Here is a 20,896-nt window from a genome sequence, read left to right as displayed (position 1 = left end):
TTGCTAAGACGTCCGTCCCTTGTTTTGTGGTACGACAATGACGATACGACAAGACAAGGATGGGTGATCCGTCAGAATGGAGTTGGGATTAGTGGTTGTGATGTGGCGTGGCATGGCATGGCGGATGTTGTGTCATGCCGCTGGTGCGAACGGAAAGCGTGGGCCGTCACCTGGAGTACTTTCAAGGTTGCGGTCCACAACTCCTGGCCCTTTGGCCTGTGAGAAGATGGAGTTCTCTTTTTCCCCAGGAACTCTTGCAAGGCGGTTGTGGGCAAATCCATAGGTGGAGAGGGCGACGACAGAATCAGAGCCGACGCCCCATCGGCAATGCAGTGGCTGGTCTCAAAAGAGCCATCCGATTCTTGTGTTACCATGATCAGATTGCCCTGGGAGACCAAAAAAAACTCAATCAGTGATGGAGCCCCGCAAAAATGAAAATCTTTCATGCACACACAGCTATGTTGAATCTTCTTTCCCTGTGTTCTTTCATTGTCGTTCTCTGTCTAGTAAAAGTCTCCGTATTGCTTTAATCGTTACATGTTGGCCATTGATTTGATTGCAGAGGCGGATGGTAATACTAGTACTGCCTCAATCTTCCAGCCAGATCTTGCGCATCAATAAATCTGTTGGATGGAAGATATCCAAAGAATGGCAATTGAACGCTTCAAGTTCCGAAGAGTCGACTCGAAATCCACGAATTTCACGCAAAGGGCACGCAATACTACAGAATCAAGAACTTTCTTCATTCAAAGCCCTTTACGGGCGCTAATTTATCAACACAATGCCATCTGAATGAAGTACAATGAATTCCTGCCGCCCAAGAAAGGCTGAGCAGGTACAACCCACGACAGTGTATGTACGGCTTGTTCTGGTTCCAATCTCAAGCCACTGCAGAAGCACCGGGGCCACATACTCTCTGATCACGCATACCTCCACCATAGAACATCTGCAATTCTTGACCATTTTGAAGATTGTGTGATGTCCGGAGCAATGATTGTTTCGGCTAGTGTAGCCCATAGTCTCTGCGAGGGAATGAAAACCGAGGCTGGCAGGATCTCGATGGCAACGTCAAGCAATAAAGCGACGGCGCCAGAGTTCACCACCACTGACCCCCATCCAATTCTCTTTGAAACATGGCATCTCAACCCCACACCCAACCATCACTAGGATCCATCACAACTGTTCGTTGATATTTTCAGAGTAAGGGCAGTCTCAGTCAGACACGAGGCCGAGGTGTGATAAGGCAGCTCGACTGGCACTCTTGCGAGTACCAGGAGACAGAATCCTCATCATACCTCAACCCCCGGACATCAGTACTTCCCTCGAACCCGTGGGTGCGAATTGAAGCGTAAAACAGGCAGATCGACCGACTCTTGTGAGTCGGGAGCACAGTCCTTTTCGCTTCGGTCCAAACGGAGCTGCAGCAGCGAGGTGGTGTCTTAGAGAGCTTGTCACATTGAGTATCATGACCACCTTGTCCAAATACAGCGCAGGGGTATGTAGCAACCAACACTTCCGGCGATCTCGATGATTGAAGCCAGCCCTTGTCAGGCGCACTATACACGGCGAGGGAAGTTGTCAACCAAGTAGGGTGCCGATCGTGAACCAGATGGAGGTTCATCCAACGGTCAGATGCTGTAAACTTGGCGATTTGACAAAGCAACAATTTGCATGCGGATGAAACCCATCCATGGTGTTCTTCTTCTTACACAGAAACAGCAAATTTTTGCTCCTTAAATAAACAAACACGAGTGCATCCCAATTCTGCTTATGTAGACACAAAATGGGAAAGTGTCTCAAGCACTCGCACTCTTGTTGTCTTCCATCAACTTTGCTAGTTCGGAAGCCATATCTGGGGTCTTGACCTTCAATACCCAGCGGACGAGGTTACCCTTGTAGAAAAGGGGTCCCTTGACAGCACCGCTCTTGCTGGTAGACGCATTCTCGTAAGCGACGCCGTCAACAAGATGAGAATTGATGAGGATGTTTGCGTTGGGTTCTACACGGAAAACAATACGAGTCTTCCCTGTCTCCTTATGCTTTAGGAGCCGTATCTGACCGACACCCATGGAGTTCCAATCATTAGGGTTGAGTTTGGTTCCCTGGGCCATTTCTTTGGTCACGAACATTACGGCTTTTGAGCGCCCTTCCCAAAGACATGACTCGTTCTCTTCTCCTGCTCGGGACTCCATCAATGATGCTTGAGGGTCTTCAGGCGTCTCATCAGTCTCGTTGGTGGCAACGGATTCATTGTCTGTCACACCAGGAGAGGTAGCGCGCGAAGACACGGCAGAGCTACCGGCCGAACCGCCCCCAAGGTGTGAAATGGCTCCAAGAAAGCCCGGCGCAGGCGTAGAGGAGTTTGGTACGCCGAATTGGAAGCCAACTTGATTGGAAGTCTCCGTGTTCTTTGCCGTAGTCGATGGAGTACCAAACAGTGAGCCGAAAGGCTTTGGGGTTGACGAGTCGTTGTCTCTCGGTGATGCGGAGGTGAACTTGAATGTCGGACCATTCGAACTATTGTTGCCACTCCCAAACGAGATAGGTGCGCCTTCTTTCCAAGTGTTATCAGTCCCAGCAGGAGAAGTGAGAATTGACTTGGCCAGATTGTTGTTTTTGTCCGCATTGCTAGGCGTGCTGGGTCGGGAACCGAAAAGGCCCTCTCCGGGAACAGGGCCTCCTTTAGTCACACCTCCAGCAAATATTGAAGCACCTGGTGTCTGTGCAGCCGTCGTGGTAGCTGGAGTGGGGGTGAAATTGAATGTGGAGGCTGGCTTATATCCAGACTTAGCGGCCCCTGTGGCTGGAGTGATGGGTGAGAAAGTAGGAGCTTCGGGCGTGGATTTGCCAATATGAGATCCCCACACAGCTGGGGGAAACGAAGAGTTCTTCGCCGATTGAAAAATTGGAGGGGTGGACCCGGTGCCCGATCCTTCCTCATTGCTGGCTTGCCTGTCTGGATTGGGCTCTATCCGATCGAACAAGCTTTTGCCTGCATTTGTTCGTCCAGCAGATCGATCCAAGGCCTTTTGTAAATCATTGTAATCATCTTCCTCTCCGTCCTTATCGTCCGAGGAAGCTTGATTTGCTTGATAACCATAAGGATATTCTTCGGCTGCATCGTCGCTGCTTTCAGATTTGTCCTCCTCGTCCTGATCGGCTTCATCCTTAGTGTAGCCGCTGGACTCCCCTTCACCATCTTCGTCCTCTCTCTCGGTATCATCCTTACTGAAACCGCCGGACTGGTTGCGATAACGGTCCTCCCTGTCGCTTTCATCCTTACTGAAATCGCCAGGTTGGTTGCGATCGCTGTCCTGACTGTCGCTTTCATCCTTACTGAAACCGCCAGATCGGTTGCGATAACTGTCCTTATCTTTTTCGTTCTGAGACTGCTCACCGCTTGTCCCGGTAGAGCTTAGAGCAGCAAACGGGTTTGCATCTTTTTGGTTCTGAGACTGCTCACCGCGGGGGCCGGTAGAACTGAGAGCAGCAAAAGGGTTGTGGAAAGGTGCCATGGCAGGTAAGCCGGAGAAGCCAGGTCTGCTAAACGCTGGCTTCTGGGCAACAACGGGGCCCGAGATTCCGAATTTGTTTGCCGGCTTAGGAGTTGCAGTGCCGGCGGACACCGACGCGGAAGGCGTAGACGCAGAGGTCGACGACTTTTCAGATGCAGATGCAGAGCCAGAGGCAATCTTGGGAGTAAACCCACCCTTCGCAACGGATTCGAATTTGGCTCTCTTTGCCCGCATCTCCTCCTCGGCTTGTTTGCGAAATGTTTCCTCATCATCTTCGTCAGAATCAAAATCCTCTGCTTTTCGTTTCTCTATCAGGTTCTTCTCAAATTTCTCCGCGTTCTCCTTGGCCTTGGCTCCGAATGCACTCATGAAATTAGTGCCCCCCGCACCAAACTTTGGAACTTCAAAAACAGGCTTCTTTGGAGGAGACTTTGTGGGCGTAGTCGAAGGAGCCGCAGTACTAGGCTGAGGACCAGAAGTTATCTGAGAGAAGGGGTTGTTGTCTTGGGGAGCTGGCTCCGGGCGGCTTACACTGGAGCTCGGACCTTTTTCGGGAATTATCTCGTTGAGCCGCGCCGTAGCTCGCGATGAGTTTGAGTCATTGGGTGCCTGGTCAGAATTTGGCTGCTGGGGAGTGAAACCAGTTCCGAAAATAGAAGATGATTTGGACTGGGTCGTGGTCGTCTGTGGACCATTATCTGAACGTGTTCGTTTATTTGACGGAGGTCGCTCATCATCAGCATCAATGCGGTCACCTTTGCGCTTTGTGCCTGCCAGATTTCGTGTGTAGAGTCCCAAGGACGCGCCAATGCTGTCACGGGCTGCAACATAGTGACGGATAATGTTATCGAAGTCGTAAGAGCGCGGGTCTAAAGTTGCCAGCTTTTGTTGTAACCCAGCATTCAGAGAATGGAGACGGTAGTTTCGATCGTACTCGCGGTAGCGTTCGGCATCCAGGTGACTAGGAATAAACGGGGGTGCCTTCGTGTACACAGGTGTCTTCGAAGGCTCTGAGGTGGAGGGCGGCATGTCATTCTTGAGTGAAGGTCTCGAAGACGACGATGAAAGTTCGGCTCCGGAAGACCTATTGCCCACATCTGCAGCAGATTTGGGGGTTGCCGAGAACAAGCTGGAAGCAGTACCTTGCGCTGGTTTTTCCGAGTGACCTGGCGTGGATTCTTCACGCTGAACGGGCCCTTTTCCAGCATCCGTAGCATTCGCGGGCTTACCAAACAGTTTTCCGGCTCCTCCACTCTCACCTGTGCTATTATTCTTCGCGGGCGAGAAAAGGCCGCCGCTAGATACAGGCGTGCTTGTCGCGGAAAAGCCGAATGTTGGTTTTGTGACAGGACTGGCAGCCTCCTTGGATTTGTCACTTCCGTTGCTGGTTTCGGAAGCCCCCTGCTTGGATCCAAAGGAGAACACACTGGAAGACTTCGGCTCGCTCGACTTAGATTCTGCAGTGCTGGCAGGTCCTGCGGGAGGTGCACCCGTTGCGCCAAAAGTAAATGAACCTTTTGATACGGACGTGCCTTCGGCCTCGGTAGATTGTGCTGCTTGCGGCATCTGACTTGTGCCGAAGCTGAAGGCTGGCTTCGGTGTTGCGGAGGGTTTTTCTGTGTCTGCCGACCCTGAAGTGCTCGATGGCTGTGCTGAGGCGCCGAACGAGAAGCTTGACTTCGAGGACGAAGAAGGCTCTGTCGCTTTGTTGGCACTGGGTGATCCTGAAGGTTGGCTGGGCGCACCAAAATTGAAGCTTGGCTTGGAAACCGGCGCAATCGGCGGCGTACCTGCGCCCGCAAATAGTGAAGCAAAAGGATTCGCTGATGCCTGCGCAGCCGGCTCCGAAGACGAAGTCGTAGACTTTTCTGGAGAGGCGCTTTGTTCCTGAATACTAGCTTCCGGTTGCGACGTGTTTGTGGACGTGCCAAACAAAGGAGGCGCTGATTTACTCTCATCGCTCTTTGCTGCGCCACCTGAACCACCAAAAAGACTGCTCTGGGTCGACGTGGTTTGACTCTGGCCGAAAGAGACAGGAGCGGCGGGCGCGGCTCCGAAGCCTGCGGTTGGGGTCTGACCACCACTCATGTTGCCAGAACCGAACAGGTTGCTGCTAGCAGAGCTTTGACCAAAAGTGAATTTCGGTTGCTCGCCCGATGGCTGAGTCTCGGTCACTTGCCCACCTCCGAAGGATGGCATAGGACTTTGGGGGACTGATGTGCTCTGACCAAAAGTGAAGCTGGGCGCAGAGGTCGGCGCAGCAGCATTGTTGTTTGTCTGACCGAATGTGAACGAAGATGCCGGGCTTTGTGGGGTGGATGCGCCCTGACCAAAGCCACCAAAAGAAGGTTGAGATTGTGCGGGTTGACCAAATGGGTTGCTCGGAGGTTGCGAATCTTCTGGCTTGGATATACGCCCAAACAAGCCTCCGCCGCCCGAGCCTGCAGTATTGTTTGCACTCTGGTTCGCCCCAAAAGCGAAAGATCCGTTTGGTTGCTGTTGCGCTGCCTGTCCAAAAGTGAAGCTTGGACCCGTATTGCTATTCATATTATTTGAACCAAATGCGTTGCCGAACGCTGCCTTCTTTTGAGGCGACTCCATAGAGACGTCTTGCCCTGCATTCATTGAAAAACTGGAGCCGTTTATCGATGAAAAAGGATTAGGGGTTGTCGTTGGCACGCCAAAGTTGAAGGTGCTCGACTGCGGGGGTTGGAAGTTGAAGCCACCGTTGGCGTCAGAGGAAGGATTTTGAGTGCTTGAGCCGAAGTTGATGCCTGCGTTCAGGCCGGGAAATGTTTGTTGCGGGATGCCGTTTCCGAAAGTAGTCGTGCTACCACCGCCAAGCGAGGAGTTATGTGAAGATCGGTTGGCATTAAGCCTGCCTTTAGGTGTCGCAATCCTGCAGACCAATCAGTATCATCCTTCCGGCGCGAGCAGGACAAAATCAAGCAAATAATTTTACAATGAGAGATGGCAATGGGGATAGCTCCGGACTCAATCACGGAGCCAGGAATCGACCCTAAGATTGTTCATTCCAGGAGGGCAACAACAATAACAACGCAGACGCGCCAATGAAGCAACAGAATCGACCAAGGCGGTGTACTCACTTCCTCCTCGCGAGCTGCGCTGCTGTAGACATTGCGGGCTTCTCTTCGCCAGAATTGGCGTTGGCTATTGACCCGTGTTCCTTGGTGATGTATTCGTCGGCGCCACGTTTTGGCATGTCACTGGCGGCCGAAGGACGGCCGGGGGACAGAGGTAAGGAGGGTCAGGACTTGGTGAGGATGTACCATCGAGACGGGGACTTCGGCGGGAGGGTAGGTGTCGATACCGGCGTGTTTGAACAGAGGGCGCCGAAGAGCTGCAATGATGATGTTCAAGTTCGCTCAGCGCTGTTGTGACCCGGGCTCCTTCGACGCCCAAAAAGATTCGAGTCTAACAAGCTCGGCTTGGCGACGGTCAGATCACGTGCTGGCGACACTACTACTACTGTACTGCGACTGGCAGCCAGAGAATCTATGTCTTCTGTCTGTGATCACCCTCTCCTCGATTTACTAGTAATTTTGAGCTTCAACTTTTTCGTGGGAGAGAACAAGGTTGATTCTACAGACTTGTTTTGCGACACGCAGTCTAGATTGATGGGAATATGTTGACAGTTATAGTGAGTGAATAGGCCGGTGGGAATATTATTCTATTACTACAGTACCACTGGCACCACTGCCTTCACATTCACTTCACTTCACTACCTGCAGCCGGCGAGGCAGTGTCAGGGACCGGCACTGTCGCTCGACTACAAGTCTGAGCTCACGCTCATACAAGCCTTGACTATTCTATACCCAGCGACCATTGTCCTGCATCATTTAGTGTGTTGAGGGAACGCAGATGGCAACAGATCCCCTGTGGTGGTTACGTGGCACTGCTGGGATCAAGCTTCTTATAACTTCAAGAGTTGCCTATATAAGCTCGTGGTTTGAAGCCAAGGGCTATATCAGCCGTTTCTTGAGCAGCGGCGTCGATGCAGACGCCTGCGCCGTACTGTCTTTGCTTCATTTGGCTGCCTGAACAGGGCAGCACTTGCTCCAGGCAACAAAGGTAGGTGAAGATTGTCGCTACTACTGCATATCCTCATAGGTAATAATTGTAAAACAGAGAGAGAGTACAAAAAAGGGCCAACTTTAATCCTGTTATTGGAAGGGAGGCAACGTAAGAGTCCCTACCTAGGTAAGGTATTCCTGTTTGACATGACGTCCAGGCACCTCCGCTTATACAGAATTGGACCAGAAAGTAATCAAAGCACCGGTTACAGCTGTAGCTTGTACCATTGGCCATGTAACGCGGCTGAAGTGGTTCGAGACGCAGAGCCGATGCGGTGTTGCATGATCAACGTCATGGGTAGACAACAGAGAGACCTGGGGGAGATGCTGTGCTACCTGAACAAGAGGGTTGGCGTATTCTTCGGAGGATTATGAAGGACCCTGTGATGGCTTCAGCTGTACCTCCATATCACCAGCTTGGGGTAGCAAACATGCCTCACAAGTTGACAACGCTTGTACGAAAGCGGCTGCACACATATCGGAACGGCGATGGCTGTCTCACTTGTTGCATGAGAACGTAGTCCCTCATTGCTCGGATGAGTGGCCCTGTTGTCACGTAATCATCATGATTGGACAGCTTGATATGCCCCGTACCCCGACTGCTGGAGCCCGACGCCTCAGAGAGGGTATAGTCAGCAATACGGATCTGATCAGTTGTGGATGGTGGTCATGGTGACATGAGCGGTCAAGGCCAGCGTTGCTGTTACAGAATGATGCACGGGTACAACGTTGGTGTAGTTTGAGTCTTTGAGGCACGCGGGTTTACCTTGGCGACTGCCATACAAGGGTACCTACCTAGGTACCTGGGTAGGTATCTATTCTGCAAGTATGGATCGAGCCAGCCATTTTTTCTCCTACACCCTGGATATGCATGGCTCCCGACCTCACATTCGACCCGGTACTGGGAGCCGTTGTTACCTGGGTATCGAATAATGTTTGCCTATGGTGTTGCAGAAGCAGGCTGTGGAGGCTGAACAGCCGTGCCAGGCCAGGGATGAGCTTTGTTTAGAATTTGAAGGGCAAAGCCTCGCTATAGGCCAGCTGTTGGCTAGCCCGAACCAGCTTGCGCTCTCCCGCAAACGAGGGTGCTAGTTTCTCCCCCAGCCTACAACATCGCCGGCTGCTGACCGAATAATGGCGCAGCGAGGCTGGAAACTGATACTAGTACGGTAGTAGCCACCTGGTAGGGAGGGATGTCGTTCCGCCCAGCCTGAGCGTCCCAATGTTCCCGCCTCCCAAAAATAACCCTGTTAGCCTGACATAAGCCTGATGTTAGCGCCCTGTTAGCTTTTGAGTTTCGCCATTCGGCCGCTGCGAGACGAGCATGGGCTGACATTAGCATGCGCCATGCCCGGCGCGGTTAGCTCGGCACATTATCAGCCCACCGCACTAAGCCTCCTACGACAAAACAACCACAACCACCATCCATCTGATTGTGGCTTCGACTTCAGTTTCCCATCTTCGATAGTTCCCACCCTCCGCTCACCCACTGCATCCTTCATGCATCCCGCCTTGCAACCTCGTACTTACGGCTGGATGCGTCGGCAAGAAATAAGGTAGCAGGTAACAGTAATCCTGGGTACTGGCTCCATCCAGACGAGCCTGCGATTTGTATTTATTCAGGTGGTTGTTCCTCTCTTGCGTTTCCCAGTTGTCCAGTTGTTTTCCATCCCATCGATCCATCTGTCTCTCTCCCAGGCTCACAGACCGAGTGACTGGGACTCTTAGTTGGTCCCTTCATAAGCTACACAACTACAGCAAATACCCGCGTTGACCCTTCAGCCTCTCCTCACCATGCTTTCCTCTCTTGTGTCTGTGCTTGCAGCCACTGCCCTTCTCTCCTCCTCTCTCGTCTCAGCCGCACCCCAGAATCTGCGCCATGCCCGGTCAGCAGAGGCCAACCCCGGCTCCGGCTGGGGATATCAAACATGCAACTCAGAGACGATCCGAACACGAGTAGACTTCAACAGCATGGCACCAGCCGAGCGCAAAGCATACACCGACGCAGTCAAATGCCTGATGGGCAAGCCATCACAGCTTGACCCAGCACAATACCCTGCCGCCATCAACCGATACATGGACTATGCAGTGATCCACGTCAACCGCACACAGTACGTGCACTTGGACGCCTTCTTCCTGACGTGGCACCGCTACTTCCTCTGGCTGTACGAATCAGACCTTCGACAAAACTGTGGATATCAAGGCGCATTCCCGTACTGGGACTTCGCTGCGACTGCGTCCGACCCACACGCATTCCCAATCTTCGATGGATCCGAGTACTCTATGTCCGGCGACGGACTGTATGACAACACAGGTCCCATCACGCTTGGTGCGAACCTGACCATCCCGCACGGCACGGGCGGCGGCTGCGTGACGACGGGTCCTTTCGCCAACATGATTGCCCCGATCAAGTTCATCGACCCCAGCAATCTCACCACGGGCACTTTGCCTCCCGATGCGTTTGCGTACAACGAGATCTGCCTGCAGCGCGACCTCAACGCCTACGTGTCACAAACATACACCAACCAAGCCGAGCTGACGGCCGCCGCGCACGCCAGCAACGCTTCTGAGTTTGAGTTCCTCCTCAACGGCATCATCGGCAGTTCCAGCTTGGGCATCCATTCCGGCGCCCACTTCTCCATCGGCGGCCAGATGAACAGCATCCATGTCTCCGCCCAGGATCCCATCTGGTACCCCTTGCACACCATGATCGATAGGGTCTACACAAGCTGGCAGACCAACTACCCCGAACTCGCGGACCAGCTCGACGGCAGCACAGGCACCGCCCTCAATATACCACCCAGCCCTGTCGTCACTCTCGACACCGTTGAACCTGACTGGGGATACTTCCAACTCAACCCCATCCAGGTCAAGGAATTGATCAGCACTACTGCCGGCCCCTTCTGCTACCAGTATGACTCGATCATTTCCTGAAGACATCACGCACGCATTGCTTGATCAGATCCAACATTAACTCCATGGCTTGTCATGTTGACTGGCACTGTTTTTTATGAATTGACACAACGCATGTCTGTATGAAAGCCATATTGTACATAGAGGCGCGGGGCATGATTGATCCTTTTCGCCGCCAGCCCGACGCAAAGGACAAAAGGGACGAAAAGGTGATGGATGGCACTGGTGAGACCACAGCACGCAACACATACCTTAATGATTAAATGGGCGGATGGAATGAATGGACAAACAAAGGGGAAAACTCAATTGAGCGTCATTTTTACCTCGACTTTTGCTTTCTCTACTTTCCAAAGCTCAGTTGACCGCTAGCTACTCTAATGCATCAAATAAGACATTGTCCCTTGAAATAAAATGCATCTCTCTTCCGTCAATCCCAAAGCCCTAGCCTCTTGCCCGACTTTTTCCAACACCGCTGCTGCTGCGCCAACGCCACCGACCAGCAATTTTTCGTGTACTACCTAAGTCTCCATCCATATCATCAACGTTCATACAGACCAAGGAGATTCTAAGCAGTACTCGGTAAGCAGCTTTTTAGTGCCTCTTCAACCGAAACTGACTCATCCACCTCCTCTCGTCCGCCTGCCTTTCGAGCGCCTGCCGCATGGTCTTCGAGTAGATCTCCGCGCGCTCGCGCTCCTCACGTTCAGCGGTATCCTCGCCCTCCTCCAACTCCCTGATGAGTTCTTCATGGTCGGCGAACTGCGGATTCGTGCTGACGATGCCGATGCGCTCGCCCGTCCAGACCAACAGATCGGCATCGCCGCGACGGCCGCGCTCCGAGTCCGGGACGTTGAGCGGGATGATTTTGCGCGCAACTTGGTCGCCATTGATGGAGCCACCGGTAGGGCTGGTCTGGAAATTGTTGATGTTCCATTTGCGCACGAGGCTGCGGCCGTCGCGCTCGACCCACTTCAAGCCACCTTCGGAGTCGGAAAAGACAATCTTGGTCCCGTGCGATGCCACAGACAGTAGTTTGGATTTGGCTGCCTCTTGTCGGTTTTTGTAGCTGAACAGCGACGATGAGTCCTCCTTGGACTCGGAATTGTAGTCCATTGGAAAGTCGGGTTCTCCTTCTTCTCCTTCGGACGATGATGTGGAAGAAAAGGTGCCGTTGGCGTTGCTGTTAGTATTATTGCCTTTGCTATGAGGTAGTGAATATAGTTCGAGAGATCCGCGGCCTCGGTACTCGCCGCATGCAACCAGCGTCGAAGTCGCTCCGCTTCCAGGCCCAGCTCCAGCTGGCGGGTAAGGGATCGAGGTCAATGCCGAAAGGCTACCGCCGGAGTGGATGACGTATTGGAGACGAGGGAAGTAGCGTCGGTCGTAGGATAAAATGCTGGGAAACCGGCCGGCAATGAGGATCTCATTGTCCGAATGGTGTAGGATCGATAACGGTCCGGGTTCGACTTTGGCGTAGGCCATCCAATGATGGCTTGCAGACCGGTATGGGTCACGCGAAGTTGTATCTGAGATTCCGTTCGGCCTCGGTCTGGGATAGGTCGGTGGGAGGGGATGGGGATTCCGGGAATGTGAGAAGTCTGGAAGAATGGCTGTCGAACGGCCTGGGACTTCATCCACGCGTTCACGCAAGGACTCGCTGGAAAGGGCAGTGCTCGGAATTCGAGGGTCGAGGATATGGAGACTCCATTGCGTGCCTATTGTCAGAGGTAAGTCCGGCGACGTTGATTGAGACAATGCCGTTATCGGGTACTTGTACTTGACACTTGAGACGACCTTGAGGATGCTGAGGTCGACCTCATTGAGGATATTCCCGACTGCGACAAATGCCTTTTGCTGCGCCGGGAAAGTGCTTACGCAGTCGACAACTAGCGATTCATCTGGTTGCACAGCATCGGCGAACAACGTCGATGGCTTGCTTCGGCCGAGTTCGCGAAATCGCCTCCTCCCCAACGAGTCCTTACTGAGGTCCCAGATGCAGATGCTCGAGTCTTCCAGGTACCCCACGGCCTGATTAGACCCGTCTAGAGAAGCAATGCCTCTGATTTCCAAGTCTTTCAAGGACGGGCACATCAGCCAATGGGTGTTCAAAGGCGCGTGTCTGCCTTTGTATTCCGAGTACCAGTCGACTTGTTCGTTTTTGCCAGACAGGTCCCATTGATTGACCGCGCGGGCCCTCTGGCTCTCTCGAAATGATTGTTCCGAGGCATTGGTGTGCCTGGAAGGAGACTGCCGTCGCCCAGGTTGATCTGAAATAGTCAGACTTTGCAATGCATTTGTTATCATGTTCAAGGTACCGGCATTACGTCTTATCGAGGCACTTGGAGATTTCTCGAAGCATTTGTATCTCCACAGAGGATTTGCGCGGGCGGTTTTGGCCAGAGCCACGCATGTCCGCTGCAGGGATACCAATTCTTCGGGCTCAAGGTAGTCGAGGATATCAATCAAGATCTCCTCCGGGAGTCTTTCCATGACCTTGTTATCTCGTCAATCTCCCACAGAGGAAAGAGGAAGTCAGTGATAAGGAGGAATATAGAAAACAGGCACTGCCGAGGTATAGCAGGGATCGCGTCAGGGCTAAATAGAGAACGATTTGGAAAAGGACAAGAGGGAAGATTGTAGGGCTAGGAGTCACTCTAGCGCCGTGTCATCAAGAAGACTGAACAATGTACAACGCTCAATGTGCGAATAGATCCATTGACCCAAATGTCCTTGTTTAGATAAGCTGATACAGTGTATAATGCTGTGATGGGAACACTTCGCATAAATAAAATGGGATCCATGGATGTTAAAGCACAGAATCCGATGGAACGCCTGGAGCCGAGAGGCTGAAGTTCCCCCGCGTTGACCGCTTTGGTACTAGCGGCCCAGTGCTAGTACCGGACGGCATTAGCGGCCTGCTATTGTCTCAATACGGTGCTTCGGCTGAAAAGCTTCTACAATGGCCGGATTCGAAATTAACGTCGGTGGGGGTTGTTGAAGGTTCTCGAATCGCTCAATTCGGTATAGCGCCGATTACAGTACGGTATCTCCAACTACCTACTACAACGTACAACGTACAACAACTACACTACTACTACTACTGCTACTACTACTACTACTACTACTACTACAATAACAACAACAACAACAACAAGAACAACTGCAACTACTACAACTGCAACTACTACAATGGAGTGCGAGCCAAACGCACGTACGCCAGCGCAAGTGCAACAGCCTTGTACTCCGCAGCCAGCGTACGTACAACTACCAATACTGCCTCGTACTCAGTACTGTCAGACGAGTACGGATACGCCAACGCAAGTACAACAGCCTTGTACTCAGTGCAGTCAGACGAGTACGAGTACAGATACGCCAGCGCAAGTGCCTAGTATACCAAAACGCCAGTGTCTCACACGAGATGATCGACTTCGAATACTCGCACTACGAGAATATGCTAAGTAGACCTACTCGCAGATCGCTAAGCACCTTAACGTTACTGAACGTGCAGTACGATATACTTGTACGACTACTAAACGTCCTACACCATAGTATAAGCGCGCCGGAAGACCTACTACGTTAATAAAAGAGGAGATCGACAGACTAGAGGCCTTTATTTTAGAATCGTAAGAGACGCGCCGTATGAAATACCGTGATGTTGCGCGCGCAGTCTTTCCTGAAAGAAAAATCAGTACTACTACGATACGGCACGCTCTTTAGTCTCGTGGCTACTACCGCTATATCGTAATACGTAAGCCGTATATAAATAAAAAGCAACGTAAGGCGCGCCTTAAATAGGCCTATCGTTACGTTAGTTAGACGCGTGAGCAGTGGTATACTATTCTCTAGAGCGACGAGACGTGGGTAAAAGCTGGCACGCACCGTAAAGTCTATATTACTCGTAAGGCTGGCGAGGAACTCGAGGAGACGTGCCTTCTACTACGGCGCGCGAGAGCGCCCGCGTGGCTCTTCTGGGCCTGTTTTAACGGCAGAACGAAGGGCCCTTATCTCTTCTAGGAGAAGGAATAGGGGATAATTAACGCCGAGAGCTATTTAGAGAGAATAGTGCTACTTATCGACGGCTAGTTGCGCTCGAATCTACACCTATAGTTTATGTAGGATAACGCTCCTACGCACTCCGCGAGACGTACGCGTGCCGAATTCCTCGAGCGTCGAATATATATTATTTGGTGGCCCGCGAACTCGCTAGACTTGAATCCAATTAAGACTGTATGGAGGTGGATTAAGAGTTGGCTATAGGAGCACTATCCTGATCCGTTCGCGAGTTATAATCAACTCCGTGATCGTATACTCGAGGCGTGGTAAGCGTTACCTGAGTCAGTACTCGAGGAGATTATAGACTTAATGCCATAGCGCTGTCAAGACGTGATTAACGCTCGTGGTGGCCTAACACGCTGGTAGTTGTGTACGTAGTAGTACGTTATATAGATATATCGATAGCAAATGCAAGAGGTGTAAAATACGTACAGTCGCTAGTGCGAAATTGGCAAGGCTGTAAAAAAAGGAGCGCTATACGATTTCAAGTATAGTGCGCTCCACAGCCCCACGGACGTTAATTTCGAATCCGGCCGTTGTACTATGACGAACACTGCATTGCACGTGAAGGAAGGCTTCTGCTGCGGTGTTAGTGGTTGAACCACCCATACTACAACATCGTAGACAGTACAGCATCTCTATTCCGCTCCTGCCACCTTGACACCACACTTGCTGTCGTGCAGTCTGTGTCGCGACTTCCCTTTCCGCAGTGATTGCCTCGATGGCTTCCCGCAGTTCAACGGCCAAACGAGGCCCAAGTGTTTTGGTGAGTTTCTTCACCACCGTCAATCATAACGTCTCGTCGCAGCCATGACTGATATTGAACTCGAACAGGTCTCTGACCCTCGCGAAGGGAGAGTTGTGGGTGGCAGAAAGCAGCCCTCTCGCTTCATCACTGTCGACAATGTCCTCCAATATGCGTCCGACATTCCTTCCATGCAAAAGAGGCAACCTCAACGGCCACGAGCATTCCGCAGCAGCTCCGGCAAGCCTCTGGATCCTAGGTTGACTGGCCGGTATGTGGGGCCTCATATTCCGTCTCGGTCAACAAAAACGTCCGAGAAGTTGGTTCTCTTGCCAGAAGCCGTTGAGGAAGAAGAAGAAAAGGAGGGCTTCCTCTCGGATGCGGATAAAGGCCCACCGCGGGACGGCGAAGATTATCGCAAGGCGGGAAGAGAAGGAGTCAAGAGTTATGCAGAAAGATTGCCCAAGTCAAGGCGCACAGAAAATGAGCTTCCAAGGGTAACCGCCTACTGCACTGCGCAAGCATATAAATTACAATCTGCTGCAACGTTCGTGCGACAACGGCACGGCGGCCGCGCCAAACTATACGATGACTGCTTGTATTGCGCATACCACCTTCCTTTGCTTCCAGGAAATGATGGGTATCGGATCCGAAGCAGCCCACCCGTGCAAAGCGCCCGCGGTGGTACCATGTTGGACGAGGACATCGAGCGTAGTGAACGGAGAGACTACCAAGAACCATATGATGCCGAGGAGGAAGAACAGCACTCAGTCAGGGGCAGCTATACAGGGGATGACCAACCAAGTGATATGCACCGCGAGAATGAGGAGCCGGAACGAACGCGGAGACACAGCTATCCTCCTCAAAAGTCAAAAATCCCTGGAACGGGTGTGCCGGTGGATGCCTACCGCTATGCTGAAATGTTCATCTTCAGCTATGGAGTGGTCGTGTTCTGGAATTTTACCGAAAGACAGGAGAAGGATGTCTTGGCCGACTTCGCTTTTGCGACAATCATTGACCCGGAAACTCATGCGGTATCCCCTGTACAGATCATCACTAATCCTCTGGATGAGGAGGACTTTGAAACTGAAGAATTCCACTTTGAGTACAACAACGAGATATCTCGTCCACGAGTATACAACGACATGATCACGCTGCGGAGTGGCGATCATATGATCAAACTGGCCATCAGCCACGCGATTGCGCAGAGCACGAAGCTGAGCTTCTTTGAAGAGACGATGGCGGCCCAAATGGAAGCAGCAAAAGATGTTCCGGGGCGCCTGGCAAAAACTGGCGAGCTTGGATTGAAGCGTGAGGAAGTAATCAAGCTGCTGGGCGGCCTTTTCAAAAGTCGGGTCGAGGTCAATTTATGTGAGTTACCTTGCCTTCGTCGTCGACAACCTGTGGCTGACTCTGAGTGTTTTTCTAGCATCGAATGTGCTTGATGTGCCCAACCTCATCTGGGACAGCGAGCCGACCCTACATCCGCTATACAATGCTGTGCGTGAGTATTTGGAGATCAAGCCGCGGATTCAGGTTCTCAACGAAAGATGTCGGGTATTCCTCGACTTGGCCGAAGTGTTGTCGGACTATATCTCCGACGACAAAATGTCCAGGATCACGTGGATCATCATTGTCTTGATTGGAATATCGATCTTGGTGACTTGTTCCGAGGTCTTTGTACGCTTTGGAATTCTGACCACGAAGAAAGGACAAGCGGTCTTACAGCAGGGGTTATCTGGCAGTACTGAGCTCTAGCGCTTTGTTTGTTGACAGTGTGAGGGCGACCACATTGCGTGGGCACCTGTTTTAACTCCGTCTAGCACGGTGTGGAGGAGTTCTTCAATAATACGATAACAATGGAATGTCTCGACTGTTTGACTTATTATCCTGAGTAGATACCTAGATAGAGGCGTATCTTTATCATGCACACCCAGTGCCGATACAGGGATGCGCTTCTACAGAAGTGCTTATACGCTCACAGCTGAGTATCGCACGCAGGTGGTCTTTCTGACCTTCTGCCTTAGGTACTGCATCCTTATCCGCTACTCTCCCGGTCGAGCCGGAATATGGTCTTTTACATCCCACCAACGAGATAATATACATATCCTCTTATCTTGTACATACCCAAGTAGGTTGCTTGTGCACTACTCGGCACGGGGTAAGGGTGGCTAGTAGTGCAGACGGAGACGACCGACGCGCGTGAACGAAAGCAGGGGTAATTCGGCTCCTCCGCAACTTGAAGTAGGGCCCCCATGTGAGCATAGCGGCCGCTATGTTGCATTGAAGATGGAGGCGAGCCTTGCAGACATGGTGGTTTCTCTTCCTTATCTACTTGGCGAGACGCCTAGCAGCAGGCGGAGGAGTAGCATGTGAGGAAGTTCGAGATATCGGTCGAGATAGACGGGGAAAGCTAGGGTCTCATATGGCTTGATGGCAACAAGCGTCGAGCATGGCCGAATAAGAACCCAGTTTCGAATCGAAGGAAGCTTGAAAGGATGATGGTAGGTGTCGGGCTGTCCGTTCAGAGGGCCAGTAATCAATGCCGAACATTTAGCAGCGTTGCAACGGACGAGGTCCACCAGGGCCGCCAGATCGCTGGAATGGAGCACAATGGCTGGTACCAACGCCACCACACGATCCAAACGGGATGGAAGACGAAGGGCGACGACGAGTCGAATCGCAGTTGGATGGCAGTTCTTGTGTTGTGAATGGTGGGATTCGGGGACCCGGCGCCACTGGTTTGGCTGCTCGACCATTATTCTTTCTGCGCTTCGTCGTCAGTCCACAGTAGTTTGCACAGTAGCATCGACGAGATCAACGATCACACTTATCGAATCTGCCACTCACACATACGCATCCTGCTCCCAGTCCCCTGCTGTCATCCCCCCAGGATCCATCGCAAGCTCGGTCACGGCCAGACGCACACACTACTACCCTCTCAAATACACCCTGGAACCTGTCGTATATAGAATCTCTTATTCCCTTCCCCTCCACCATGTCGCCGTGGTTGCTCACCCTTGTCGCCTTCGTGCCCGTTCTTTTGGTGGCATTGTCCTTCCTCCGCTCCACCGTCCTGTCCAAGTACCTTGACGATAGTACCCAGAGGAGGCGGGAATAATGAGCCGGTCGCCTTCTCCGTTGGGCACCAAGCCGGACGGCTTCGAGACCGAGAACCGTAGACACTCGATTGACGCCCCTGCCGAGGAGGGTTTCCATAGGCAAACTCATCACGACCTGCCCGACCATGGTCACAATGCCTCACCACAGAGGGGCGTCGACCCGAATCCCGATCTTGCTCTGCACTATTCCCACGAACACCAGCACAAGCATCTCCACCATGGCCGCCCTTCGCTTTCGGGTCGCCATGATGAAGTCCTGTACGCTGAAGGAACGACAGTCGACGACCGGCACACTCTTAACAAACAAGACCCTCCTCAAGACTACATCAAGCACCAGCTCCGGCCGTCGCATGCGGATGAAAAGGACTTCGTGACCATGGATGCTGAAAAGGGTGCAGTTGACCCGGGTCGCATTGAGACAAACGTATCAGAAGAGGAAGGCAAGCGACACCGTCTGCCGCGGATGTACTCGAAATACAAGATTTTTGTGCATCTTTTCATTTGGCTCGTGTTCACAGGGTAAGTCATCTGCCCGGCGTGCCCACGCTGCTGGTATATTTGCAGGGCTCTTGTTTTAATGCCTTTTTCCAGATGGTGGATTGCCGGCCTAGTGCTACACCGTCACGATCTGGGCTGGTTGAAGCCGTTTCTGCTATGGCTGGCCATCACTCTACGCCTGATTTTCTTCTGGGCCCCGATCACCATCGTCACCAAGCCTATGCACTTTGTGTGGAACAACACTGGAGTGAGGGTCTATAACATGATTCCAGGCAAGTTACGAACGCCTCTGGCGGCTCTTGTGACCATCGCTGTTATGTTGGTCGGCTCTTTTGTCTCCAAGGAGTCGGCAGACAACACTCGCGGCAATCGGGCGATTTCTCTGCTTGGCCTGGCCATAATGATTGCTCTGCTCTGGATTACTTCTCGCGACCGCCGAAGAATCCAATGGCATACAGTCATTGGAGGCATGTTGACCCAGTTCGTCATCGCCGTCTTCGTGCTCCGGACGCAGGCCGGTTATGACATCTTCAATTTCATCTCCGAGCTGGCTCGTGACTTGCTAGGCTTTGCTGACCAGGGCACATCGTTCTTGACCGCCGAATCCGTCGTCAATCTCGGCTGGTTCTTGACCGGAGTGGTACCTCCGATTATCTTCTTCGTGGCCCTTGTCCAGTTGTTGTACTACCTTGGCATTCTCCAGTGGTTCATTGGGAAGTTTGCCGTCTTCTTCTTCTGGAGTTTGCGGGTTTCTGGTGCAGAGGCAGTGGTGGCCGCGGCATCCCCTTTCATCGGCCAGGGTGAATCCGCCATGTTGATCCGGCCGTTCGTGCCACATTTGACTCTGGCGGAAATCCACCAAGTCATGACCTCTGGGTTTGCCACTATTGCCGGCTCTGTCTTGGTGGCATATATTGGACTTGGTCTGAACCCGCAGGCGCTGGTGTCTTCCTGCATCATGTCTATTCCGGCGTCATTGGCCGTGTCCAAGATGAGATATCCCGAGACCGAGGAGACGATTACTTCTGGCCGTGTTGTTGTTCCAGATGACGACGAGCATAAGGCTACTAATGCTCTGCATGCGTTTGCAAACGGTGCGTGGCTCGGTATCAAGATCGCCGGCATGATCATCGCTACCTTGCTATGCATTATTGCTTTGATCGGCTTGATCAATGGCCTTTTGGGATGGTGGGGAAGGTGAGTCAAAGGACAATATGGGACACCTTTGAATTTACGACTGACTTTGGTTGTTGAAGATATCTCGACATCACCCAAGACGGCAAGCCTTACCTCACGCTGCAACTCCTTTTGGGGTACATCTGTTATCCCGTGGCATTCCTGTTGGGCGTGCCCAGAGCCGATCTCCTCCGAGTGGGCCAACTCATCGGCATCAAGGTCATTGCCAACGAATTCGTCGCCTACAATTCGCTTACCTCGGAGCAACAATATATCGACATGAGTCCTCGATCCAGATTGATTGCCACATATGCTCTTTGCGGTAAGATTCCTTTTCTTCTTTTTCTGTTCCATTCATCTCACTGATGTTTTTCTGTCTGTACAGGCTTTGGCAATTTCGGATCGCTCGGCACCCAAATCGGCGTCTTGTCTCAAATCTCGCCCTCGCGCTCCGGTGATGTCTCGCGTGTAGCTCTGTCTGCGTTGTTCTCCGGCGTGCTCTCCACGCTCACTTCTGCTTCCATTGCCGGTCTCCTGATCACCGATCAAGCGACGCTTGCCCAGCAGACTTGAGTGATTTGTGGTTGTTGTGTTGATCCTGCAATATGGGCTGCACAGACAAATGTACACAGTGTATATGGGCATGGCATGCGAGGAACAGTGCGAAGGTGAGGATGAAGTAGCTGCAGTGCATCTCCAATGAATATATCTCCGTATCCCGGTCTCTGTCTCTGTTATATGCCGTATACCCGTAGAAACCAAATACTTTTCCGTTGTGTG

General features: G+C 52.2%; 5 protein-coding genes across 5 annotated transcripts; 3 read left to right on the top strand and 2 right to left on the bottom strand.

The window, feature by feature from the left end:
* Positions 1-1,796: 1,796 nt before the first annotated feature.
* HMPREF1120_04515 (uncharacterized protein) lies at positions 1,797-6,738 on the bottom strand (the record flags this gene model as incomplete). The annotated part of the gene is made up of 2 exons (XM_009158646.1): positions 1,797-6,414; positions 6,623-6,738. The coding sequence occupies 2 exons, from the start codon at positions 6,736-6,738 to the stop codon at positions 1,797-1,799; spliced, it is 4,734 nt and encodes a 1,577-aa protein (XP_009156894.1).
* Positions 6,739-9,049: 2,311 nt separating this feature from the next.
* HMPREF1120_04514 (tyrosinase) lies at positions 9,050-11,772 on the top strand. Its single transcript, XM_009158645.1, has 2 exons — positions 9,050-11,101; positions 11,325-11,772. Exon 1 carries the CDS (start codon positions 9,404-9,406, stop codon positions 10,541-10,543), a length of 1,140 nt encoding a protein of 379 aa, XP_009156893.1. The 5' UTR covers positions 9,050-9,403; the 3' UTR covers positions 10,544-11,101; positions 11,325-11,772.
* HMPREF1120_04513 (uncharacterized protein) lies at positions 11,114-13,012 on the bottom strand (the record flags this gene model as incomplete). The annotated part of the gene is made up of 1 exon (XM_009158644.1): positions 11,114-13,012. The coding sequence occupies one exon, from the start codon at positions 13,010-13,012 to the stop codon at positions 11,114-11,116; it is 1,899 nt and encodes a 632-aa protein (XP_009156892.1).
* Positions 13,013-15,080: 2,068 nt separating this feature from the next.
* Positions 15,081-17,257, top strand: HMPREF1120_04512 (uncharacterized protein). The gene is made up of 3 exons (XM_009158643.1): positions 15,081-15,341; positions 15,410-16,691; positions 16,750-17,257. The coding sequence occupies exons 1-3, from the start codon at positions 15,297-15,299 to the stop codon at positions 17,076-17,078; spliced, it is 1,656 nt and encodes a 551-aa protein (XP_009156891.1). The 5' UTR covers positions 15,081-15,296; the 3' UTR covers positions 17,079-17,257.
* Positions 17,258-18,042: 785 nt separating this feature from the next.
* On the top strand, positions 18,043-20,837 carry HMPREF1120_04511 (CNT family concentrative nucleoside transporter). Its single transcript, XM_009158642.1, has 4 exons — positions 18,043-18,961; positions 19,034-20,137; positions 20,197-20,438; positions 20,502-20,837. Exons 1-4 carry the CDS (start codon positions 18,441-18,443, stop codon positions 20,687-20,689), a joined length of 2,055 nt encoding a protein of 684 aa, XP_009156890.1. The 5' UTR covers positions 18,043-18,440; the 3' UTR covers positions 20,690-20,837.
* The last annotated feature ends 59 nt before the right edge of the window (positions 20,838-20,896 follow it).

The sequence above is a fragment of the Exophiala dermatitidis genome (genome assembly GCF_000230625.1).
Source record: "Exophiala dermatitidis NIH/UT8656 unplaced genomic scaffold supercont1.4, whole genome shotgun sequence".
In the NCBI taxonomy this organism is placed as follows: Eukaryota; Fungi; Ascomycota; class Eurotiomycetes; order Chaetothyriales; family Herpotrichiellaceae; genus Exophiala; species Exophiala dermatitidis.
Note: the sequence above shows the minus strand (reverse complement) of the source record. Positions and strands in the feature narration are given on the sequence as shown.

Bases quoted from the DNA above. Each gene is read 5' to 3' on its own strand.
- HMPREF1120_04514 (XM_009158645.1), top strand. From the start codon at position 9,404: ATGCTTTCCTCTCTTGTGTCTGTGCTTGCAGCCACTGCCCTTCTCTCC.
- HMPREF1120_04512 (XM_009158643.1), top strand. From the start codon at position 15,297: ATGGCTTCCCGCAGTTCAACGGCCAAACGAGGCCCAAGTGTTTTG. The intron at 15,342-15,409 runs GTGAGTTTCTTC...GAACTCGAACAG, and splicing joins AACGAGGCCCAAGTGTTTTG to GTCTCTGACCCTCGCGAAGG. The intron at 16,692-16,749 runs GTGAGTTACCTT...GTGTTTTTCTAG, and splicing joins TCGGGTCGAGGTCAATTTAT to CATCGAATGTGCTTGATGTG.
- HMPREF1120_04511 (XM_009158642.1), top strand. From the start codon at position 18,441: ATGAGCCGGTCGCCTTCTCCGTTGGGCACCAAGCCGGACGGCTTCGAG. The intron at 18,962-19,033 runs GTAAGTCATCTG...GCCTTTTTCCAG, and splicing joins ATTTGGCTCGTGTTCACAGG to ATGGTGGATTGCCGGCCTAG. The intron at 20,439-20,501 runs GTAAGATTCCTT...CTGTCTGTACAG, and splicing joins TGCCACATATGCTCTTTGCG to GCTTTGGCAATTTCGGATCG.